The following is a 25,041-nucleotide window of genomic DNA, read 5'->3' on the forward strand; positions in this document are numbered from 1 at the left end:
ACTATACACTCTTAGGGAAAAAAGGGCTCCAAAAGGGTTGTTTGGCTGACCCCATAGGAGAATCCTTTTTCGTTCCTGGTAGAACCAATTTTGGTTCCAGGTAGGACCATTTTTAGTTCCATATAGAACTATCTATGGAAAGGGTTCTACATGGAACCAAAAAGGGTTCTTCAAAGGGTTCTCATATGGGGATAGCTGAAGAACCCTTTCAGGTTCTAGATAGCACATTGTTTTCTAAGAGTGTAGCACACTTCTATGTAATTCAGTTTTTGCATCGCTTCTTAGATTTTCTTCCTCATCTGTTGATGAATAGGGTTTGTATCAATTTCATTGGCTACTTTGAACTGATGTTCAAAAATGTTTCGTCTTCTTTGACAGAATGAAGCTTTTGGAGTTTGTTGGTCTGTTGTTTGTTGTGGAAGCCAAAGGCCTTGCAGAGAGGCGGGTTTTCCTTTCAGTTTCATGAAATGAGATCATGCATATTTCATTCCGCTTTACTAATTCAGAGAGTTCAATCAAGACTTTCTGTTTTTCAGGAAACAAAGAAGGCTGCATCTTTCCCCAGCTTTGTTGATGGTAAGGCACCTCTACGTCTGTTTATCTCGAGGATGAAATCAAAAGACAAAAATGAATCAAATTCACAACATCAAAAACAGATATTCTCTGTAAGAGGCTTATATCGCTTTGGGTGCAGGGATCTGCTCATTTCAAGGATACTAGATTTGTCTCTCTAATTCAAGCGCCTTAATAACCACTCAAAATCTAGTTGCAAAATGACAGCTCATGGAGTATTAAGGAGAGAAAATAATGAGCTTGCAGCTGTTGCATGAGATCAACATGTTGAGAGAGAGAGATCAACGAGTCTGCATTTGAAAATGAAGATAAACAAGAAAGTAAATACAAATGATAATATACATTTTTCACTATCTTTATTTGGACAATTTACCTGAGAGCCATCATGTCAGATGTGTCAGTGAGTTAGTCGTCAATGTGGGAGGGCTCTATCTAAGCAGGCCAGGCCCAGGCCTCTGAGTACGTTTGGTTCGAGAAGTTTAAGGCATTCTTCGCCAAGCCCCTCTCACCACTGGGCAGCGAACGGCAGGGCCTAATCTTCCTGGAGGCTGAGCTGTTTCTTTCTTTCACTTTCTCTGATATCATGACAGTGCATTGTATCCCTCAGTGGTTGTCACAGAGTCTACATCTACGTATCACACGGGCACATGAATCCCCTGGTGCTTCTCTCAGCTCCCTGCCCACCTGTGGCCATTTTACTGCTCAAGCCTCCACCGTGATTGTTTCTCAGCATAATACCCAACAGCTACAGAATTGCAGTGTTTTATTTATTCAAATTGTACGTACAGAAGGCTGCCTATACTCATACACTACTGTTCAAAAGTTTGGGGTCACTTAGAAATGTCCTTGTTTTTGAAAGAAAAGCAAAAATTGTTGTCCATTAAAATAACATCAAATTGATTAGAAATACAGTGTAGACATTGTTAATGTTGTAAATGACTTGTAGCTGGAAACAGCTGATTTTTAAAAATGGAATATCTATATAGGCGTACAGAGGCCCATTATCAGCAACCATCACTCCTGTGTTCCAATGGCACGTTGTGTTAGCTAATCCAAGTTTATCATTTTAAAAGGTTAATTGATCATTAGAAAACCCTTTTGCAGTTATGTTAGCACAGCTGGAAAATGTTGTGCTGATTTTTAAAGAACCAATAAATGGGTGCCGGTGCACAACTGAGCAAGAGGACAAGTACATTGGCGTGTCTATGTTGAGAAACAGACGCCTCACAAGTCCTCAACTGGCAGCTTCATTAAATAGTACCCGCAAAACAACAGTCTCAACGTCAACAGTGAAGAGGCGACTCCGGGATGCTGACCTTCTAGGCAGAGTTCCTCTGTCCAGTGTCTGTGTTATTTTGCCCATCTTAATCTTTTCTTTTTATTGTCCAGTCTGAGATATGGCTTTTTCTTTGCAACTCTGCCTAGAAGGTCAGCATCCCGGAGTCGCCTCTTCACTGTTGACGTTGAGACTGGTGTTTTGCGGGTACTATTTAATGAAGCTGCCAGTTGAGGACTTGTGAGGCGTCTGTTTCTCAACATAGACACGCCAATGTACTTGTCCTCTTGCTCAGTTGTGCACCGGGGCCTCCCACTCCTCTTTCTATTCTGGCTAGAGCCAGTTTGCGCTGTTCTGTGAAGGGAGTAATACACAGCGTTGTACGAGATCTTCAGTTTCTTGGCAATTTCTCACATGGAATAGCTTTCATTTCTCAGAACAAGAATAGACTGACGGGTTTCAGAAGAAAGGTCTTTGTTTCTAGCAATTTTGAGCCTGTAATCAAACCCACAAATGCTGATGCTCCAGATACTCAACTAGTCTAAAGAAGGACAGTTTTATTGCTTCTATAATCAGAACAACAGTTTTCAGCTGTGCGAACATAATTGCAAAAGGGTTTTCTAATGATCAATTAGCCTTTTAAAATTATAAACTTTGGATTAGCTAACACAACGTGCCATTGGAACACAGGAGTGATAGTTGCTGGTAATGGGCCTTTGTACGCCTATGTAGATATTCCATAAAAAATCTGCCGTTTTCAGCTACAATAGTCATTTACAACATTAACAATGTCTACACCGTATTTCTGATCAATTTGATGTTATTTTAATGGACAAAAAATGTGCTTTTCTTTCAAAAACAAGGACATTTCTAAGTGACCCCAAACTTTTGAACAGTAGTGTACGTATATGACCTTTCAACTCAGAGCTTAACTAGAACAACACAGAGATTTCTTTGTTTTGCAAAAGAAATATGATCTAATAGCGTTTATCTTCTCCTGCTCCTTCGTTTCTCTGTCCATCCATTCTCCCTGTCCCTCTCTGTCAGTTCCGGGGCCCTGTGAGCCAGAAGATCTTATTGATGGCATCATCTTTGCTGCTAACTACCTGGGCTCCACCCAGCTGCTCTCTGAGAGGAACCCGTCCAAGAACATCCGCATGATGCAGGCCCAGGAGGCTGTCAGCCGGGTCAAGGTACGGACAGACAGCAGACAGGCCTTCCATCACACACACACACACACACACACACACACATAGACACATGCGCGCACACACACACATACACACTGCACCACCCGTTTCAAATCCCGCAAACAGCTTCCCTTCCTTCCTTTTCATATGGATGTTGTTTTGATCTGGTATATTTTCACTGTGACTCTAGGAACTGTTTTGAAAGATTCAGAGTGAAGGGTGTCTGATGTGTTTGTTTACACCCCAGGAGACAGTGTCCAATCTAGTAGGATTATTGCTACTGTACTGTAGGACACACTGGTACTGTGTAATCATGTTCCTCCCCAATGGTTTAGTTTACAGTCCTTTTAGCTCTGTTTACAACCCACTGTTTGATTTTTATACTGTCAGGATTTAATGATGCGCTATAGAGGAAACAACATTTAAGATATTCATCAATATGATTGAATCTTTGTAGTTCTAGTATATCTTGAATAAACTTTATATTCATGTTTCAGGCATATATAAAAACTGATGGAGACATCAAAGCTTGTACAGAGTATTGACATAACCTCTGGAAACCTTTTTAATTAGTACTCTAAATGGAACCTCTTGCTGTAGATAGTCTGCAATCTGGCAGAGAGAAATGCAGTTTTATAAATGGACTTCAAATGTGAGTGCAAGGTGCTGGTCTTTTTAATTCAAGTGAGGTCCAGATTGGCCTATTAAATCCACATGGACGTCAACGCTGTTTATCTCCCCAGTCAGAGCAGTTTGAGATTTGGACAGAATTAGCAGTCCATTAGTGCTCCAGTTGGGTCAGATTGGGGTAAAGCATGTGTCACATGGTGTTGGTAATGGATTGCTGGCTCACAGAGGTTGTTTCCCTTTCCATTTCCGTCCCCTTTTCTACATTTATTGTCTGCTATGAATACTGATGGGGAGCAGCCAGAGAGAATGGCCATATTCAAAACAGACTCCGCCACTGTGCATTCCAATCACTTCACTACTGGTTGGCTCTCAACTAGCTGTGGAGTTATGATTGCTTTTGGCAGTCTAGCTTTTGAAAGGCCATTTATGCAAGGGCCGTTTTCCCTCAGTCTGATAACAGTATGATCACAACTATAGTATTTGCACAGTATGCATTCCTATGCAGTGAAATGTGTATGTTTTTGAATGAGTTCATGTGTGCTGACAATGTATTGTTGAGACCATTGTTGAGACTCTATACATGACTAGGAGCTGTACCTATTGGATCAAAGAAAATACAACCCAAGATGATACACCAAATGTTCAAATAACTGTCCAGGCACAATACATTTCCTCTCCCTCTCATGAAAACATGTGCTGGGCTGTATAATGAATATTCTAGAACCTAACTCACAGTGGCACTTGGCTGGGATCTACTTTTAGGAACATCCACCTGTGGCAAGGCCTGCCAGTCACTGCAGAGCAGAGATGGGAGTATATGTTAGCTCAGTGGGTCAGATTGGCCCACAGCTCAGTGTGACACAGTGGCATACTCTCCTGTCCAGCAGCAGTCTGCTTCATGTGACCCTTCCATCTGGCAGCTTTTGTAGGGACATTTGAGTCTTGAAGGCCCCTGCCTCCCTTCCACTGCTGCTGGGATCTGGCTCCATCCATCCCAGTGAAAAGAAATCCTATCTTTTTTTCCTATTCATTATTTTTATGTTGGCTGTTCAGCTGTGGAGGAGGCCATCGGGAAGCATGCCACTTGTTCTCTGCCCTCATCTGAGGAGGAACTACAGATGATGTGTCTCTCCACAGATGAATTGGCCATATGTCACTCTGGACGCAGGGGATTGGGCTCTTTTATGTGTTGGTAGCTACCATTTCTTCACACACCAACCCCTGAGCACTGGGACTGGGCAGGGTGCTCTGTGCTGTCTGCCTCCCTCGGTACCATTTTATAGTTCTCAGATCTTAGCCACACCAACAACAACCCACACACAGATTAATTACACTGCTGTCCACAATATTTAGTCCGAAGCTACAGAGAACAAAGTAAGCCAGACACACACACACACAAAATCGTTGTCGTATGTTTTATTTATACAGATCTTTTTTGGCATGCTCCCATCATGTTGATGTAATATTTATGAAGCTTCATCGCCCACTCCTTTTTCTGCCTGCCTTGATTTGATGCAGTAGATGTAGCTGGAGGACTCAGATTAGAAGCTGTACATGTGTTACAAACAACCCAGGATCATCACCCCGAAGGCCGTTCTCTGCTCTGCTTCCCATACAAACACAAATAAACGTAACAGTTGCAGCATGCAAACATCCAACTTGCTCGACCCGACTGAGAGGCGAGATCATGCCCTCTGCTCTGTGTCTCAGCAAATGGTGAAGCGGTAGAGAGAGTGCTGACCCTTCCTCTGCTCCTGACTGGCTGGCTTGCAGAGAGCTGTGGTACCAACTCTCTCAGGCAGCCATAGTAACGGAGTCAATCTGACTGATGATGGATGGGACTGGAACAGATGAACCAGTTTCAGCTCAGGGCTCACAAACACAAACATGTGTCTGGACTTCACCACACACTCCTTCTGGTCCTGTGCAGTTGACATACAGCGTTAAGGTCTTTTTATGGAGTTCAGTGTTGGGAAAGGGGGATACCTAGTCTGTTGCACAGGAGGTGTGAGATTAACTGAATTTTAACTGAATTAACAGAATCTGAATGAACTGAATCTGAATCTTAACTGAATCTGAATCAACTGAAATAACTGAATCGGTGTTTGTCAGTGTTTTCTGGTCAGCCACCCTACAGTAGGTTTCTCAATATGTTGTTTTTAGACCATTTGAAAACCAGTCAGTTAACAACTGTCCGTTTTGACATCCCATTTCTCTAGGGGGATGGTGACTGACGTCAATACAGGACTAAATCATTGTGTTGCCTTAAATTACATGTCAAGTCATCTCAGGATGCTGGGCTCTGCTGTAATTCCTCACCATTTTCTGAAAGAATGTGTTGTGGACAGGAAAGGTATGCCAAGGATGTCTTGCCTTGACTTCACATTTGAACCTGAAGCCCTTTGACAGAGTATTTGCATATGCTACACTCAAGTTCCTTTTTTACTTTGATATTAAGGTGTGGTATCAACTCATTTTTGCATGTCTTTATGATTTGCTGTATTCAAAAGAAAAATAGCAATTATGATCCTTTTAATTGCCGTTTTAATTTGTTTCTGCAGAACACAGCTGTGCCATCGCTCTTCTCCCTTTTCAGAGCAATGATACACCTGCTGTTTGGTTGAGTTATTGTCTCTTACTTTCTTTTACTTTCTTTACTTCCTGAACCTCTGTTTTTGCCGCTCCTCCCGTCCCGTGTCTGACGACCCTGTTCTGTCCCAACGTCTCCTCCCAGAGGGTTCAGAAGGCTGCCAAAATCAAGAAAAAGGCGGTGTGTAAAAACAATCTGATCTGATAAGAACAGAGAGGGGCCACCTTGACTCCACCCTCACCCTCCGGCTCCCTGTTCCATCTGTGTGTTCTGTCTGTCTGTCTGTCTGTCTCACCCTGACACGCTCTGAGCCGTGGAGTGTGAGGAGGTGACTAGAGTTATGATGAGAATCTCCATAATCCCGCTCCATCTGATTACCCGGCATGCATCACTGATAAGCTGGACTGTGTGAACTCTGGGAACATCCCTGCAGCTTGTGCTCTGAAAATCAGAGCCAGCAAACATGAAATCCATTGATGATATTGATGATGCAAAGAAATATTCTAGCCTACACAGAATTACTACAGATTTTAATTAATACTATTAGACATATCATCAGATAAATTGCTTCATTATATATTGCATATAAAAAAATATATAAAAGAAAACATGTATATTCTGCTGCTCATTATACACACATCAGTACTTAGTTAATTAACCTAAATCAAACGTGATTGAATTAACACGCAGTGCGTGGTGATTAGCGTGAATGCAAACTACATGCCTGGGACTGGTATTCACACACATCCGGCAGCTTGTAATGGCTTAGCTGCCATGTTGCGCCTACTCTCATCTGTGCCGACTCTCAACACACCAACATCATGTCGGACCTATTGATGTAAAGCCCCAGAGCCAACCGGGTCACTCTGTGACTATATTGAGCAGCCCTCACTGCTGCTGCCTCAAATCCCTTCCACTCTGCTCTGATGTGGATGCTGGCTCTGTCTGTCACAGAGATGGCTGTTTTTAATTCCACATGTATTCCATGCAGTCATGCATGCGCAGTCACATGACCATTTATCATGAAAATGAATATTATTAGTCACTTAGCCTAGTCCCCATTTGTATAGATATAGTAGCCTTCAGAGACCCATTTTGTGTGGAACAATGTGATCATGACCACCACTCAATAAACAACAACAACATCCTATGGCAATGCTACTAACCAATCCTTTAGTAGATATCAATGTGTTACAATGTGTTATAGATGGAATATGAATCTACATTTTATGGCTGTTCTCTATGGGTGTAGCCATAGTCCAGCACTGACTGAACACCTACTGTGAGCTTGCCAGGAGTCCGCCGGGGGCCCAACCTATAACATCATTACATGATTTATGAAATAGCTTTAAAACTGCTCTCAACAGGAGATTAAAGAGGGCAGCCTGTTAACCGTGGGCACTTGGTGAGCTCTCCTCAGCCCCCGGCCAGGGTGCTTACAGAACGGGCACCCGGGCCGCTCTCTCCTGCCTCAGGGGGGACTCTGACACACCTGTCTCTCTTTTGTCTCCGTCCAGAGCCCAGAGGGGGATGCGCAGACACTGACAGAGGTGGACCTCTTCATCTCCACCCTGAGGATCAAAGTGCTCAACGCAGACACACAGGTGAGTAGAGGTCCTGACTCCAGCCCTGACAGGACCAATCAGATGCAGTGGGGTCATAGCCACGCAACTCCTCTCAGTGACCTTTGTGACGGATATTGGATGATCATTAATTTATTTAATATTTTTTTCATCTGATCTCCCTCTGAGCGAGGATACAGATAAATAAACGTTAAAGGCAGAAAGCATCTATGGACAACTGTCAATAAAGTGGGACGTAGCAGGAAGATGAAAGCTAGTTTTAAACACTTTGTATCCCAACCCGTTTGATTCCCAACCCAATCCATCTGCAATAGTTCTTAGTCAGAAATCATCTCGACTCCAAGGCCAAATTATTTAGGACACACACACACACACACACACAAACACACACACACACGTAGCTTTGAACAGTAAAGCAGTTATAAATGAGGTACGGTGTAGCACTTTACTCTTGATGTCATGCCTTAATGTCTTATGGGAACATAATGGGGAACAAGGTTGTCCAATGTGAGAGGGTCAGCCGCAGTGTTAAATGACATCTCTGGTGTACTTACTAGAGTGCCAGCTGACTGACTGTGAACAGAATGTGTGTCCCTGTCGTTGAGTTGCAGTCCGACTGAACAGAACAGCAGTGTGTGGGCTGGCTGCCTGGCACAGCCTACTGTAATGTGCTGCAATGCAGTGTCTCTCCACTCCATTCCCTGCCTGGAACAAGGCTACCTGCTTCCCACAACCATCACGATGGGAGAAGTCCGGTTTTATGGGGCTCTGTTGGTTAGTTGGTGAGAGGTTGAAATCAGAACTGCAACACAATGGCACTTTCATGTGATTTGTCTTATTTACTATACCAATTCTACCATTTCCGAGATGGAATAATGTCATATTTCATACACACTAAGAACATTTGTGCCGCGAATAAAAATGTCTGTGCCTCGGTTCAGCCCCTGCTGTCTGTGTGTACCAGAGGGGATGAGAACATTGGAGAACCTCAGGTTGATTAGAGGTGTGATTCCCACGCATCGGCCTGCTGCGGACATATGGGCTGAGGGGACATGCATGGAGTTCTGCCACTCTGCTGAGGCTGCTCGCCATGGGAAAGGTGAAAGGCGGTGGGCACAGACAAATTGGATCATTCATTCTGCTGACGGACTAATGATATTTGGCTGAAGAGCGTGCAGGTCGGAGCTGAGCGTTCCCGCTCCTCCCTCGCTACCAGACGCTCGTGTGAAGATAAACACCTTGTCATACTTCGCCTGAGGCTTACAAAACACACAATGTGTTTCTTTTACTCTAAGCGTCAACTGTAATACAGTAGATATTTTAGTATTATTATACTGTGTATTAGTACACCTGTTACAGTGTGTTCGGTCGTCATGATACCCTGTTTGTTGTTCACATGTATGCGTCTACAAGGGAAGGTACTAGTTGTTCATCGTTTGTTGCTGTGGTGGCGTACACAGGAAACGATGATGGACAACGCCCTGCGCACCATCTCCTACATAGCTGACATTGGGAACATCGTGGTGCTGATGGCGAGGCGCCGCATGCCGCGCACAGCCTCCCAGGACTGCATCGAGACCACACCCGGAGCCCCAGAGGCCAAGAAACAGTACCGGATGATCTGCCACGTCTTTGAGTCTGAGGACGTAAGTGAATGTGTGTAAATGTCTGTGATCTGCACCTTGAGGCTAATATCAAATGGTGCAATGGATCAGGACCAGGTGAAAGGTTATGCACAGGACATGTTTCTGAATGTAGAGGTAATGGGTTGTGACTGATTCAGAGATTAGTCACAACAACACATTATGAATGACATGCTCACCAGGAACACTCTCTGACCTGTTTAAAATAAGAATTTGTTCTTAACTGACTTGCCTAGTTAAATAAAGGTTAAATAACATTAAAAAAAGAAAAGATGATCCACCTCTGATAGGCCAGTCTCTCTGCCTGTCTCCTCCCCTTGCCAGCGAGCGTCTGCCCCTGCATTGCCGTAGTCCCTCTTAGTCGCCATTTCTCTATGTCTAATTAGCTGGTGTGATATAAAGGACAGTCAGTCTGAATGTTAACACATGAGTCATTCATCCTCAGCTCAGAAGGGACAATTACAGTGGGGCAAAAAAGTATTTAGTCAGCCACCAATTGTGCAAGTTCTCCCACTTAAAAAGATGAGAGAGACCTGTAATTTTCATCATAGGTACACTTAAACTATGACAGACAAAATGAGAAAAGAAAATCCAGAAAATCACATTGTAGGGTTTTTTATGAATTTATTTGCAAATTATGGTGGAAAATAAGTATTTGGTCACCTACAAACAAGCAAGATTTCTGGCTCTCACAGACCTGTAACTTCTTCTTTAAGAGTCTCCTCTGTCCTCCACTCGTTACCTGTATTAATGGCACCTGTTTGAACTTGTTATCAGTATAAAAGACACCTGTCCACAACCTCAAACAGTCACACTCCAAACTCCACTATGGCCAAGACCAAAGAGCTGTCAAAGGACACCAGAAACAAAATTGTAGACCTGCACCAGGCTGGGAAGACTGAATCTGCAATAGGTAAGCAGCTTGGTTTGAAGAAATCAACTGTGGGAGCAATTATTAGGAAATGGAAGACATACAAGACCACTGATAATCTCCCTCGATCTGGGGTTCCACGCAAGATCTCACCCCGTGGGGTCAAAATGATCACAATAACGGTGAGCAAAAATCCCAGAACCACACGGGGGGACCTAGTGAATGACCTGCAGAGAGCTGGGACCAAAGTAACAAAGCCTACCATCAGTAACACACTACGCCGCCAGGGACTCAAATCCTGCAGTGTCAGACGTGTCCCCCTGCTTAAGCCAGTACATGTCCAGGCCCGTCTGAAGTTTGCTAGAGAGCATTTGGATGATCCAGAAGAAGATTGGGAGAATGTCATATGGTCAAATGAAACCAAAATAGAACTTTTTGGTAAAAACTCAACTCGTCGTGTTTGGAGGACAAAGAATGTTGAGTTGCATCCAAAGAACACCATACCTACTGTGAAGCATGGGGGTGGAAACATCATGCTTTGGGGCTGTTTTTTGCAAAGGGACCAGGACGACTGATCCGTGTAAAGGAAAGAATGAATGGGGCCATGTATCGTGAGATTTTGAGTGAAAACCTCCTTCCATCAGCAAGGGCATTGAAGATGAAACGTGGCTGGGTCTTTCAGCATGACAATGATCCCAAACACACCGCCCGGGCAATGAAGGAGTGGCTTCGTAAGAAGCATTTCAAGGTCCTGGAGTGGCCTAGCCAGTCTCCAGATCTCAACCCCATAGAAAATCTTTGGAGGGAGTTGAAAGTCCGTGTTGCCCAGCAACAGCCCCAAAACATCACTGCTCTAGAGGAGATCTGCATGGAGGAATGGGCCAAAATACCAGCAACAGTGTGTGAAAACCTTGTGAAGACTTACAGAAAACGTTTGACCTCTGTCATTGCCAACAAAGGGTATTTAACAAAGTATTGAGAGAAACTTTTGTTATTGACCAAATACTTATTTTCCACCATAATTTGCAAATAAATTCATTAAAAATTCTACAATGTGATTTTCTGGATTTTTTTCCCTCATTTTGTCTGTCATAGTTTAAGTGTACCTATGATGAAAATTACAGGCCTCTCTCATCTTTTTAAGTGGGAGAACTTGCACAATTGGTGGCTGACTAAATACTTTTTTGCCCCACTGTATATATTTCAATTATGCCTCTCCCAACCGTGTCTTATTACTGTCTACCTATTGCATGGTAGGCCTGATCCTTGATCTACCGGTCTGGAAAAGGGCAACGACTGGCTTTACTGTCCTCATTCGTTATGGGCAGGATTGACTGAGTTGCACCATGGGTTAGGGGTAGGCGATTCCTACAACTCAAATAGCAGGTTGTTTATATTGCCATGACATTTCAATCACTGGTTAACTGCCCCCCTGTCCCTCGGCCAGTGTAGATACGTTGCCAATGTGTGATATGCTGTCTGTCACAGTAATACTGCCAATTTTCACCCACACCACAGTCCAGGATGTGCTTCGTGTGTCTATCAAAGCCCAGCATGCGGTTGGATGTCAGTTTGTTAACAGGGCAACCACAGCTTGCTGCCTTCCTTTGAAAACATATTATTCCCTAAAACTGCCTGAGGGAAGGTAGGAGGTAAATATCGGGAATTATAGGGAAACTGGGATAGAACCACCTCTAATATCATATGATATGCAATTAGATTACTCTCCTTTTCTTCTCCTCTTTAGATCAGCTTTTTTACGATCAATACCTTTGCCATTTTATACGAAAAATTAAGCAATCATTGCACCAAGGCTACAGGCTTCATGATGCTTACTACTCTAGCTTTTCGAACATGTTTTGGTCCATTTATATGGTTTTAATAAATTATGCCAGGACAGAAGCTAGTTGTCAGTAATGAAGAAATGGCAAATAGGTTTTGACATTTAAATTCAATGTTTATTGGACCTCATATAGTACTTGGCAACAGTGAAGCAACTCCATGTTGCTTCACTGCATTGATTCATACCACATAAATGAATATTGATCTGTATCCCCCAGTTGCTCTGTGATGTGATTCTCCCCATTGCTGTCACTATGACAGTGTATTGTCAGTGTTTTGCTTCTCTGACAAATGCATAGCTGGTTTTATTATATAGAAATATAATTACTAGGAGGGGAATAAGCCTCTCAGACCACATCAATTTGAGTATAACACTCATCGGTAAATTCTGTTTTGTATCCTCTCATTGGCTCTCCAGGCCCAGCTCATAGCCCAGTCGATTGGGCAGTCGTTTAGCGTGGCTTACCAGGAGTTCCTGAGGGCCAACGGCATCAACCCAGAGGACCTGAGTCAGAAGGAGTACAGTGACATCATCAACACGCAGGAGATGTACAACGATGACCTCATCCACTTCTCAAACTCTGAGAACTGCAAAGAGGTTTGACTCATTTAACTGTATGAGGTAACTGTATCCTGGTGCCTCAGATGCACTGTACAATCCACTTTTCTGAGGACTTTTGGATGCTCAGTCAGTGACCTCTTACTTAGGATGAAAGAGTCTCTGATGACCGGTGAGGCAGTCTAGTTCTGTGGAAGTACTGCACATGGACTGAGCCAATTACCAGCGAAGCTGACAGTGGTCTTATACCCATCTGGCCCTCCTTCTTCCGCACATTGTTTCTGTTCTTCCCACTAAACCATTATATTTCTCCATTATTTATTTTTCTCCTGCCCACAATCGCTTTGACTAGGGGCACTCATCACTCTCTCTATCTCTCTCGCTATTGGCTGGCTCCACAGCTGCAGCTGGAGAAGCATAAGGGAGAGATCCTGGGCGTGGTCATAGTGGAGTCTGGCTGGGGCTCCATCCTGCCCACGGTCATCCTGGCCAACATGATGAACGGTGGGCCGGCCGCCCGCTCCGGGAAGCTCAGCATCGGAGACCAGATCATGTCCATCAACAACACCAGCCTGGTGGGGCTACCGCTCGCCACCTGTCAGGGAATCATCAAGGTGCAGGGACAGAGTTCTAGGAAAAGTCATTAGTGGTTATTATGGTGACATTACATTCATTGTGTAACACTACATGAATTCTGTAATTTGATCAAATAATCCACTGACTAAACCCAGTGGAGGTTGCAGGACGCCCTCTGCTCTGTCTGACCGCTGTGTTTGTCCATCAGGGCCTGAAGAACCAGGTGCAGGTGAAGCTGAACATTGTGAGCTGTCCCCCTGTCACCACCGTGCTCATCAAGAGACCAGACCTCAAGTACCAGCTGGGCTTCAGCGTCCAGAATGGGATTGTAAGTACGATCAGATCAGGCACCACCGCTTAGCCCTGTGTGCAATGTCAAACCATGAACACAGTACAGTAGTGTTTTCATTCAAGTCATCACTCAACGGCAAAAAGCATTGACCACTCTTCTTCTGTCTGTTTTTGGGATACTGTGTTCTCATGTGTAGGTTGAATAACACAGGCTGAGATAACAATCTGTGACTGGTTGAAAAATGTTTTTGATGAGATTCTGGACTATATCAATGTCTTTGTCCAATGAAACTTCAGTTCCCTCAGGAGGATTTCAGATGACGTTAACTGAATAGGAGAAGACAGCCCCGTAAATTATGAAAACCTTTTTTTGTTTTCTCCTCTCAGCTGGTACAGTCTAAAGAAACCAATTCTGAGGAAAATAATACTGTGTCAAACGATATGACAAGCTGTTGGCCTGTAGGTCTGTGCGTATGTGATTGCATCATGAGCGTTACAGGCTTTGATGAAAAAAACATGCTGCGCACGCACACACACGTATTTTAGTGTGTTCCTCATACCACTTTATTCAAGTCTCTGCTGTATTCAAGTTATCCTCTGTGGCACATTGCTTCTATGACACAAATTGTCAACTCCTTAGAGCAATATTTATATAGCCTGACAATATCCCTTTAAAATCCTATTTAAAAAAAATAAATCCAGATGTAATTGCGGTTTAATCTCTTGTGGCTATCGTTGCACTGAGGCTGAAGCTAGGAGCTTTATTGCCTTAGGTTATCAGCTCGGTGTCAACTGCCATTTTCCTTGCTACTGCATACAGATGAACCTTACAATGTCATTCACAGAGCTCAAATCTCCCCCTGGCCTCTCCCTATCAGGATCACACGACCAAATCCATGAACTATCCTTGACATTTTAGCAATACAACTGTTCCAGAAGATTTAATGGAACAACGTTGCATCATTGCTTTATTCCCCTTTAGAATTGCCCCTGTCTTGTTGCCCCTGGGGATGAGTGACTGCCATGAAGGATAATATTCACCTTCTGTTTGTCATCTTCACCCACAGATCTGCAGCCTGATGCGTGGGGGTATTGCTGAGCGGGGGGGTGTCCGGGTTGGCCACCGCATTATTGAGATCAATGGCCAAAGCGTGGTGGCTACAGCGCATGAGAAGATTGTCCAAGCCCTCTCAAACTCTGTGGGCGAGGTGAGGTTCAGTTCAGATAGAATTCATAAAGGAGCTCAGAGGACACCACAATCAAATAGTATGAGAATTTACAAAACTAGAGTACTGGCCAAGGCAGGTACCTCTTTGAAAGAGGAAGGAGCATAATATGCATTCATCAATGCAATCATTATGCTGTAAGCGTGTGCCTCTAAGCTTGATTATTTTCAATAAAGATATTGACAGATAAAACAACAAGCGATAGATGCAAGTGCCTAGCTAAATGTTCGTTTTCTGTCTTTTCCTAAACCAGATTCACATGAAGACAATGCCAGCGGCAATGTTCAGACTCTTAACAGGACAGGAGACTCCTATGTATATATAAACCAAGGACAGATGCCATTTTCCTCCACAGAGGAGCTGTAAGCAGCGGTTGTTTACAGTCCAGTTGGAGAGCTCTGGGTGGGCAAGACTAGCAGACTAATGAGTGTCTGAGGATGGCTAGTGAGCCAGAGTGATTTTCTTTCTTACTGTTGTGTCGCTGACCTATAATTATTTTCCTCCATCTTTTCTGAGCTAACATTCATTCAATTGACACTCCCGATATTTTGCTGATGTTAATACTAAAGAGGGTCATCTGGGCAGAAGGTGTTTACGTTATTTATTTGTGTTGTTTGTGTTTTTTGGACGCCTCACAATGTATATTTTTATATTCATATCAATGTCATATTGTACCTGCGTATTGTTTCATTTAGTTCTCTTTGTTGTATTTAATTTTCATGTAAATACATATTTTGCTAATGTGTCGGAAGTAATGGGGAAGGGGCATGGTTGCTTTGTAAATATTTATTGACTTTTCCTGCTGGTTTGATATCAGGGAAGAGAGCCCTTGACCGCTAAAGGACGATTGAAATTGTGCTGTCAATATAGTTTAGATGGACAATAAGAGGGAATTTGGGAGTGACTTGGGTAATATAATTTTGTTTATATACAGTACCAGTCAAAAGTTTGGACACACCTACTCATTCAAGGGTTTTTCTTTATTTTTACTATTTTCTACATTGTAGAATAACAGTGAAGAAAGACATCAAAACTATGAAATAACACATGGAATCATGTAGTAACCAAAAAAGTGTTAAACAAATCAAAATACATTTTATATTTGAGATTCTTCAAAGTATCCACCCTTTGCCTTGATGACAGCTTTGCACACTCTTGGCATTATCTCAACCAGCTTCACCTGGAATGCTTTTCCAACAGTCTTGAAGGAGTTCCCACATATGCTGAGCACTTGTTGCCTGCTTTTCCTTTACGCTGCGGTCCAACTCATCCCAAACCCATCTCAATTGGGTTGAGGTCGGGTAATTGTGGAGGCCAGGTCATCTAATGCAGCACTCCATCACTCTCCTTCTTGGTCAAATAGCCCTTACACAGCCTGAAGGTGTGTTGGGTCATAATCCTGTTGAAAAACAAATGATAGTCCCATTAAGCGCAAACCAGATGAGATGGTGTATTGCTGCAGAACACTGTGGTAGCCATGCTGGTTAAGTGTGCCTTGAATTCTAAATAAATCACAGTGTTACAAGCAAAGCACCCCCACACCATCACACCACCTCCTCCATGCTTCACAATGGGAGCCACACATGCGGAGATCATCCATTCACCTACTCTGTGTCTCACAAAGACACAGCGATTGGAACCAAACATCTCAAATTTGGACCCATCAGACCAAAGGACAGATTTCCACCGCTCTAATGTCCATTGCTCATGTTTCTTGTCCCAAGCAAGTCTCTTCTTCTTATTGGTGTCCTTTAGTAGTGTTTTTTTGGTTGCAACAATTTGACTATGAAGGCCTGATTCATGCAGTCTCCTCTGAACAGGTTGAGATGTGTCTGTTACTTGAACTCTGTGAAGCATTTATTTGGACTGCAATTTCTGAGGGTGGTAACTCTAATGAACTTATCCTCTGCAGCAGAGGTAACTGGGTCTTCCTTTCCTGTGGCGGTCCTCATGAGAATTTTCTTGAAATGTTCCGTATTGACTAACCTTCATGTCTTAAAGTAATGATGGACTGTAGTTTCTCTTTGCTTATTTGAGCTGTTCTTGCCATAATATGGACTTGGTCTTTTACCAAATAGGGCTATCTTCTGTATACCACCCCTACCTTGTCACAACACAACTGATTGGCTCAAATGCATTAAGAAGGAAAGAAATTCCACAAATGAACTTTTAACAAGGCTCAACCTGTTAATTGAAATGCATTCCAAGTGACTACCTCAGGAAGCTGGTCGAGAATGCCAAGAGTGTGCAAAGCTGTCAAGGCAAAGGGTGGCTACTTTGAAGAATCTCAAATATAAAATATATTTTGATTTGTTTAACACTTTTTGGGGTTACTACATGATTCCATGTGTTATTTCATAGTTTTGATGTCTTTACTATTATTCTACAATGTAGAAAATAGTAAAACATAAAGAAAAACCTTTGAACGAATAGGTGTGTCCAAACTTTTGACTGGTACTGTATATCAAGCCAATGCTAGCAGTAGAGGTTGTATGTTACAAAACGCCATATCCCTTCAGATTTTAACTTTTTCATTTTACAGAAGTTCCACCTCGTCATGACAACAAGTCATGAGGTAAATGTTACTGACTAGTGTGCAGGTGTTTTTTTTAACTTCCTTATGTCAACACAATTTTTTGGACAGCACTGTCTCTCACACATTTTAATAACAGTTAAATCCAAACTATTGAACTTAACATTGGTTTGATTTTCAAAAGAATGAGCAATGTATGAAACTTGAAAGGGTAGTTTCTATGTGTGCTATGTTCATCTTATGTGTTTCACCTCAACAGAAACTCAGTTAGTCGATTTGTGAATGTATTGTGTTGTAAGAACTGTGTCCATTGCCATAAGCAGTATTAGAATGTCTGTACATAAAGAGAACTTTGTCTAGGATTGTGCTCATAAGCGTAACGGTTAGTCACTACAAACATCCCTCCTGCTTTGTCGGGCTTCAGCCTTGAGAGAAAGATGAACAAAGAATCCCACTGTGACTGAGGAAGCCTTATGACTGAGTAATGCTTTTAACTTACATTGTACTAAAAATTACATTGGAAAAATTAACATTTATCTGTGTGCATGCCTCATGATAGTATCAAGTCATTACGGCAAGATAACAATAAAATCTCAAATAAACCCCCATTTCTGTTTGGCTGGCTAATTGGAATATATTTGTTTTACTGTGAATTGTGTCATTGGGTTTTATCAGTCAACGGTTTCACATAAACCATTTACATTTTTTTATTTATTTATTGTATGGACAAGAGATTGATTGTCTGCATTACAGTATGTGCAACACACTGGACTTGGCATACAACGTGTGAATTAGTCTCTACCTCCTCCTGGTGGCAGCAGCTAGGTACTGACTAGAGGACTACACACACACAAAAAAATATATATATTTCAATACTTTCTGGTTTATAACAAGATTCAAAGGCTGTATTTAACAGTTTTGCGTCATCTTATACAAATATGGTAATCAAGCAATCCCACTCAAAAGTAACTTGAAATCACATGATGACAGAGAAAGCTGCTGTGAGCATAACATTTTGTCAAATCATATACTTAGTTTCATACAGTAACGTCTCCAAATATCACATTTCAAGAGTGAAAATTGCTGTTTGGGCAACAGGTAACCTGATTTAAGATGTATACCTGAACATAATCAGACATTGAAAGTGTACAATAACATGGGGAAAAATAGACAAATAACAGAATAATCAACTGTTAGATCTACAGCGCTGTGGTTGTCTATACTGGCTCTCTTATTGGTCCTGGTGTTCCCAGTCCTCTCAGGGGTTCTGGTCAGTCTTGTCACACTTGAGCATGATCTTGATCCCTTGTCCCTGGCGTGTGGTCTCGAAGGCCTGCACAGCCTGCTCCAGGGGGAACCGGTGGGTCACCAGGGGCGCCACGTTCACCTTCTTAGAGGCCAGCATCGCTATAGCCATTGGCCAGCTAGAATAAAAGGATAAAAACACATTAACAGTAGAGTTATAAGACAACAGATAAACACAACTTGCTGCAATTGTTGGAAGATTAGGGACCATATTCCTGAAGACCTCCCATTTTTGGGAAGGGCCTGTAAGTAAGCATTTCACTGTTATTCTACACCTGTTGATTACGAAGCACGTGACAAGTAAAATTTGATTTGAAGACCTACGTCCTGCGCTGGCTTCAGGGCTCTTTTGTGTAAATGTTAACAACTTATTTTCTGTACTTAGTCAACTTGAGAGGAGGAGGTTCACTTACGTGTTGCAGTAGCGGAAGACCCCTCTGATGTCCACCTCTCTGAGAGCAGCATTAAGCAGTGGGATAGTGGTCATTGCTGCACCCAACCCCACTAGAACCACCACTCCTCCAGGACGTGTAGCCTGGCAGCAAGCATATATATAGTACCAGTCAAAAGTTTGGACACACCTACTCATTCAAGGTTTTTTCTTTATTTTTACTATTTTCTACATTGTAGAATAATAGTGAAGACATCAAAACTACGAAATAACACATATGGAATCATGTAGTAACCAAAAAAAGTGTTATATATATATTTGAGATTCTTCAAAGTAGCCACCCTTTGCCTTGATGACAGCTTTGCACACTCTTGGCATTCTCAGCCAGCTTCAAGAGATAGTCACCTGGAATGCATTTCAATTAACAGGTGTTCCTTGTTAAAAGTGAATTTGTGGAATTTCTTTCCTTAATGCGTTTCTCACTACTCCCCCATATGCCATGTCTTGAAATATGCAGACAGACGGATTAAAAGTATGTTTACATTCTAATACTTCTGAAAGCCAACTTTCTCCACCCATAACTTTGGACTTTATAGCATTCCCAGAAAGCATGGATTATTCAGTCATTATTCGTTTTACACTTAAGACATGACTCTGTTGTTGTGCTGTAGAATTTGTGAATTTTTTCTCTTGTATAATACATTCTATAGATTAGTTTATACTGGATTAAGCGTACATTTTCGTTCACTGTAATTTCATCAGTTATGCTCCAACATTCCCTCCATCTTGTACCAACATCAGTTCTTTGTCATGGTTCCAATAGTTTGTTTTTTTCTGGGAGAAAACTGCAACATTTCACAGTACAGTATTTCCATGGGCTCTAATATCACTCTTGTGGCTGTACTTACATAAATGGCAGTTTGGACACTGCTCTCCACACCGGTGCACTCAATGGTGATATGAGGCTGTGCTCCCAGCATTCCCTCCACTCTCTTAGCCAGCTCCTCAGGCCCATCCTCTCTCTTCACAGTCAGAGGGAAGTCTGCTCCCAGCTCCTTCGCCATGACCAGGCGATCTGCTGACAGGTCTGAAACAGGAAGGACAAAAATAATACTGTGGCAGTCCCTACTATACTGGGCCAGCACACAGTATTACATATGTACACACATTTATACCTTTTCACTTCGAAGCTCTTTCAAAATAAGGAAGTCCCTGGTAGACAATTCTAATCTAAGAGAAACAAAATGGATCCCATATAGAGTGTATTATTACACCCGGTGCCTTACCAGATATGACCACCTGTGAGGCACCCATAGCCTTGGCCACCAGCAGACAGACCAGCCCAATTGGTCCTGTGATAGGGAAAAGAGAAATGAGAGAGATGCTTAGGTTGAATGTGGACATGTTAATTGGAAGTTTGGACACTGCTCTCCATGCCGATGCACTCGATGGGGATATGAGGCTGTGCTAGTAACCTTAGAGGATATTTTTCAACTTAGCTGGTCATTGTGAAACTGTGTGCATGAGGGCTAGAAGTGATGACATGAGGGGTCGGTATAGGAAATAGTACATAAGCCTTGTCTGAGCCAGAAGGGCCCATAGGGCAGGAGCCTATCGCCTGATTCAGTAGCTTGAGACAGCTTGATGTAAAAGTACACTCCCTGGACAGGACGCTAGTGTATCGCAGGGCCTATATGGAAAATACATCTATCATTAACTAAAAAGCAAGAGCTGATCTTTATTTAACCAACCCTTTCATTCATTAATGAATGTTTAGGTATTTACATGTGTTAATTGTTTATAAAGCACGCTCGCTTACCAGAAGAGTAGATTTGTTAAATATCAAGTCTACAGGTGTTTAAGTTCACTGGGTTTTCCAACTGATGTTATGCTGTGTCAACATGATTCTCACTTTTGTAACTAAACCACATTCTTTAATTTCCGAACTTGCATGGGCATGTTAGTGGAATGTAATAACCTCCATACTTCTAATTGGCTGTATATTCTGCAAAGTTACATTTAATTTTATTTGGTTTTATCATGTCTTGTAGTAGTTGAATGACTGGACATAAAACCTGAATAGCTGCAACTGCCAAATTGTGTCACACTTCATGGGTCCAAGCTGCAGTAACAGTAAATAACAGTAACAATTAATAACAGCCGAGCTTAACCTACCTGCCCCACAGATAAGTACACTACTGCCCAGGGTCACTCCAGCTCTGCGGCAGGCATGAATACCCACAGACAGCGGCTCAATCAGGGCCCCTTCCTCATATGTCACATTGTCAGGCAGCCTGTTCATACACAGAAACAGAGAGAACTTAAGCAATGTAGGTTTGTCATGTTACCCCCAATGTTCTACAATGGCAGTATGTTGACAGTTATCTGTCCTTGTAGATAAAGTAGAAATAATGAACTCACTTGTAACAGAAGTTGGCGCTGTGTTTGTAAAATCTGCACAAATTCCCATCATCAGGGGGTGTGGCACAGAAGAAGATGGTGGGGGAAAGATTGTAGTTTCCTGATTTGAAGAACTCGTCCATCTCGCGAGGGACACCTGGCTCTACGGCGACTCTATCCCCTAATTATCCAACACAAATTAATAATTGACAGACAACCCAAAGTTGCGTTATCTGATCAATGTTTTTTTAACTGATGAACTTTAACCTGCATTAAAAGCAAAACATAACCTCATTGAATCAACTGAGTACTTCCTTCTCACATGCTTGCACAGTTCTTACCTTCTTTGAGGTTCTTCACTGCTGAGCCCACCTTCACCACCCGACCAGCGGCCTCATGCCCCAGCACCATGGGCTTCTTTACCACAAAGTCACCTATGCGTCCATTTTGCCAGTAGTGCACATCCGACCCACAGATCCCAACTGAATGCATCTGAAGCAACACCTCTGAATAAAGGAAAGACAAGCAATTGCTCCACAGGATACACAAACTGTACACAAAAAAAATGACATGCAGAAATATACTGTACAAGCTGTCGGGATACTACATTGTTTCTATACCATTTGGACCTGGTTCAGGGATGGGTCGTTGTTCCTGTAAGAAATCAATCATCACAATTAGCCTGACCATTCAAATAATCAATCATAATTATTTCTCCATTCATACTGGCATTCCCCCATGTTCACGAGTAGTGTCCCGCAACCAGCCATTTAAATGACCATTTATAGTAAAACATTTTACTTTGACTTTTAATGTCACAAATGACTTTTTTTTATATTTTTTAAAACTTGTAATATTCAAAAGTAAGTCAAAATTGTTAATATTATAAATGGTAATTTAAATGGATAGTTCCGGGACGAAGCTATGCCATGAGCAGATGAGCTAACTAACGTTACGTTAGCGACTTTCTGATATTGACCGAAAGCTGCAGTTTTCATGAAATCTCGATCTGCTTACATCATCATGACATAGTTATAGACTACTTTATTACCAGTCTGAGGTCACCCTGGGAATGCAACACCACGGACAGGTTTTCTTTTTCCATGTTGTATTCACTCAAAGACAACCACGGTGTGAATAAAATCAGAAATCTTGTAAAATGCTTGTTTGGTCTGTGCAGGGCTCAAAGTGCATCTTCCTGCTGCTTGGTGGGCAGTCGACAAAACAAAACATGTGATTGGCGTACGGTTGGAGAGAACATGCCATTATAGCAAAGAAGGGAGGGTCGAATTGAGCTATTCTTAAAATTTAACGAAAAGTGTATTGCTATTTCGTAGCTATTTTATTAATCGAATCTAACTTATTCTAATGATTTATACGTTGATAATGGTGTAAGGCTATGAAATGCCTGCGTCGCATTTGAGCTAACCCAGAGCGCTCTGATTTGTCACATAATTTCAGTGCCTGGTAAATGGACCAATCACAGGTCTTGTTTCCGGGGCGGGAATGAGGTTGAAGACACACAGGAAATGTTTCTATGGAGACAAATATTAAAGACGTCAGAACAGTGGTCTGAATAAGACTCAACCACAGATACAACAGATATTTCACCGGATGTACAAATGTGAAGAATCTTTGACTCAAATGTCTGTCCGTCTGCTTTGTACATAGAGTATTTTGCTTCTTTTTTTCTCTTAAAAAAACCAACTTAGCTACAAATAACGCTAAGAAATAATGAACATCGACAATATGGTTGTTGAATGTGCTCGCAAACATTTGGAAAAGTTCAATATTAGTCACCCATGTCTAGTTGTACTTCCACCTACAACACTAACCAAAATAAAACAAAGCTGTTTTTGAATGACAACTGTCTTCTCTTCCCTCCAAACGAGGTAAGCAAGACTGAAAAAAAATACTTTAATTGAAGATGTTACCCCAATTTTCTACATTATCCATAGGCCGGCCTAAATAGCACCACTTAAGGGGAAAAGTTGTACAAATGCCTAGCATTAAAATCTTGCCGATTAGAAATGACTTTCTTGTGAAGATCCTGCATTTAGAACAGCTTGAGGAACTTGTTCTTGATGGGAACCAGCTAACTATGCTGCCAAGTGCCATTGGATGTCTGAGGAACCTTACGATCCTAGGAGTCAATAATCCCATATATATGCCTCCAGAGGCCTTGGGAGACCTGACAGAGCTGCAGGTGCTGTGGGCTGCGTTCTGTGGTCTAATAATGCTGCCTTCCTCCATCAGAAAACTCAGCATGTTACAAAAACTTGTTCTGAACAATAACGCAATCACTGAACTGCCTCCTGACATAGGACCGTTACAAGCCCTACATTGGTTTAACCTGGCAGGCAATGAACTAAAGGCTCTTCCAGATGAAATCAATAACTTTATCAACTTGGACAGAATCAGTTTTGAGCATGTGCCCAAATCACTGTCAGGTCAGTGATTTCATGTGCATTCAACTGATCATTGAGTCTCTTTACATTATATCTGCAAAGAGAGAAGTTGCTAAAAGCAAAGGCAATATTATTGTTGTACTATTAGCCTAAATGCATAATCAATTAAATATTTTCTACAGATATGACGAGGTTTCAAGTCAGGAGTGTGAAGTTCAATGACATTACGTCACTGGAAGATGACCTGATCCTTGGATTTAACGGGATGCCTAAGCTTGACCACTCAGACACAAACCACATCATTGGTCCTCAATGATGTCACCATTGCCCTTGATTCTAAGCAATTTTGTGCTGCTATTTTTATTTACTTGGCCAAAGCTTTTGATACGGTAGACCATTCCATTCTTGTGGGCCAGCTAAGGAGTATTGGTGTCTCTGAGGGGTCTTTGGCCTGATTTGTTAACTACCTCTCTCAATGAGTGCAGTGTATAAAGTCAGAACATCTGCTGTCTCAGCCACTGCCTGTCACCAAGGGAGTACAAGGCTCAATCCTAGGCCCCACGCTCTTCTCAATTTACATCAACAACATAGCTCAGGCAGTAGGAAGCTCTCTCATCCATTTATATGCAGATGATAGTCTTATACTCAGCTGTTCTGAACACCTCCAAAACAAAGGTAATGTTGTTTGGTAAGAAGAATGCCCCTCTCCCCACAGGTGTGATTACTACCTCTGATGGTTTAGAGCTTGAGATTGTCACCTCATACAAGTACTTGGGAGTATGGCTAGACGGTACACTGCCCTTCTCTCAGCACATATCAAAGCTGCAGGCTAAAGTAAAATTTAGACTTGGTTTCCTCTATCGTAATCGCTCCTCTTTCACCCCAGCTGCCAAACTAACCTTGATTCAGATGACCATCCTACCCATGCTAGATTATGGAGATGTAATTTATAGATCGGCAGGTAAGGGTGCTCTCGAGCGGCTAGATGTTCTTTACCATTCGGCCATCAGATTTTCCACCAATGCGCCTTATAGGACACATCACTGCACTCTATACTCCTCTGTAAACTGGTCATCTCTGTATATCAGTCGCAAGACGCACTGGTTGATGCTTATTTATAAAACCCTCTTAGGCCTCACTCCCCCCTATCTGAG

The 25,041-nt window shown here is 42.3% G+C and overlaps 2 protein-coding genes across 6 annotated transcripts in view; one reads left to right on the top strand and one right to left on the bottom strand.

The window, feature by feature from the left end:
• LOC139575966 (amyloid-beta A4 precursor protein-binding family A member 2-like) overlaps positions 1 to 18,230 on the top strand; it is a 76,299-nt gene extending 58,069 nt beyond the window's left edge. For 4 of the 5 annotated variants that reach the window (XM_071401486.1, XM_071401488.1, XM_071401485.1 and 1 more), the window contains 10 exons: positions 537 to 576; positions 2,897 to 3,042; positions 6,404 to 6,439; positions 7,777 to 7,863; positions 9,303 to 9,488; positions 12,617 to 12,796; positions 13,159 to 13,371; positions 13,542 to 13,661; positions 14,692 to 14,832; positions 15,104 to 18,230. In XM_071401486.1, the coding sequence (XP_071257587.1) occupies positions 537 to 576; positions 2,897 to 3,042; positions 6,404 to 6,439; positions 7,777 to 7,863; positions 9,303 to 9,488; positions 12,617 to 12,796; positions 13,159 to 13,371; positions 13,542 to 13,661; positions 14,692 to 14,832; positions 15,104 to 15,175 (1,221 nt within the window). In that variant the 3' untranslated portion in view covers positions 15,176 to 18,230. The remainder of the gene's footprint in view (positions 1 to 536; positions 577 to 2,896; positions 3,043 to 6,403; positions 6,440 to 7,776; positions 7,864 to 9,302; positions 9,489 to 12,616; positions 12,797 to 13,158; positions 13,372 to 13,541; positions 13,662 to 14,691; positions 14,833 to 15,103) is intronic. The other variant, XM_071401490.1, reaches the window with a different exon arrangement.
• Positions 18,080 to 22,707, bottom strand: LOC139575968 (sorbitol dehydrogenase-like). Its single transcript, XM_071401494.1, has 9 exons — positions 22,531 to 22,707; positions 22,100 to 22,133; positions 21,821 to 21,985; positions 21,501 to 21,660; positions 21,255 to 21,373; positions 20,366 to 20,431; positions 19,988 to 20,166; positions 19,102 to 19,223; positions 18,080 to 18,807 (listed from the first exon to the last, which is right to left on the bottom strand). The coding sequence occupies exons 1-9, from the start codon at positions 22,582 to 22,584 to the stop codon at positions 18,642 to 18,644; spliced, it is 1,065 nt and encodes a 354-aa protein (XP_071257595.1). The 5' UTR covers positions 22,585 to 22,707; the 3' UTR covers positions 18,080 to 18,641.
• Between the last annotated feature and the right edge of the window lie 2,334 nt (positions 22,708 to 25,041).

Source organism: Salvelinus alpinus, chromosome 5 (assembly GCF_045679555.1).
Source record: "Salvelinus alpinus chromosome 5, SLU_Salpinus.1, whole genome shotgun sequence".
NCBI lineage: Eukaryota > Metazoa > Chordata > Actinopteri > Salmoniformes > Salmonidae > Salvelinus > Salvelinus alpinus.

Coding starts and splice junctions, on each gene's coding strand:
- LOC139575968 (XM_071401494.1), bottom strand. CDS start 22,584: ATGGAAAAAGAAAACCTGTCCGTGGTGTTGCATTCCCAGGGTGACCTC. Junction 19,224..19,987: donor GTGTCCAAACTGCCATTTAT/GTAAGTACAGCC, acceptor GCTTGCTGCCAG/GCTACACGTCCTGGAGGAGT. Junction 18,808..19,101: donor GTCTTCCGCTACTGCAACAC/GTAAGTGAACCT, acceptor CTTTTATTCTAG/CTGGCCAATGGCTATAGCGA.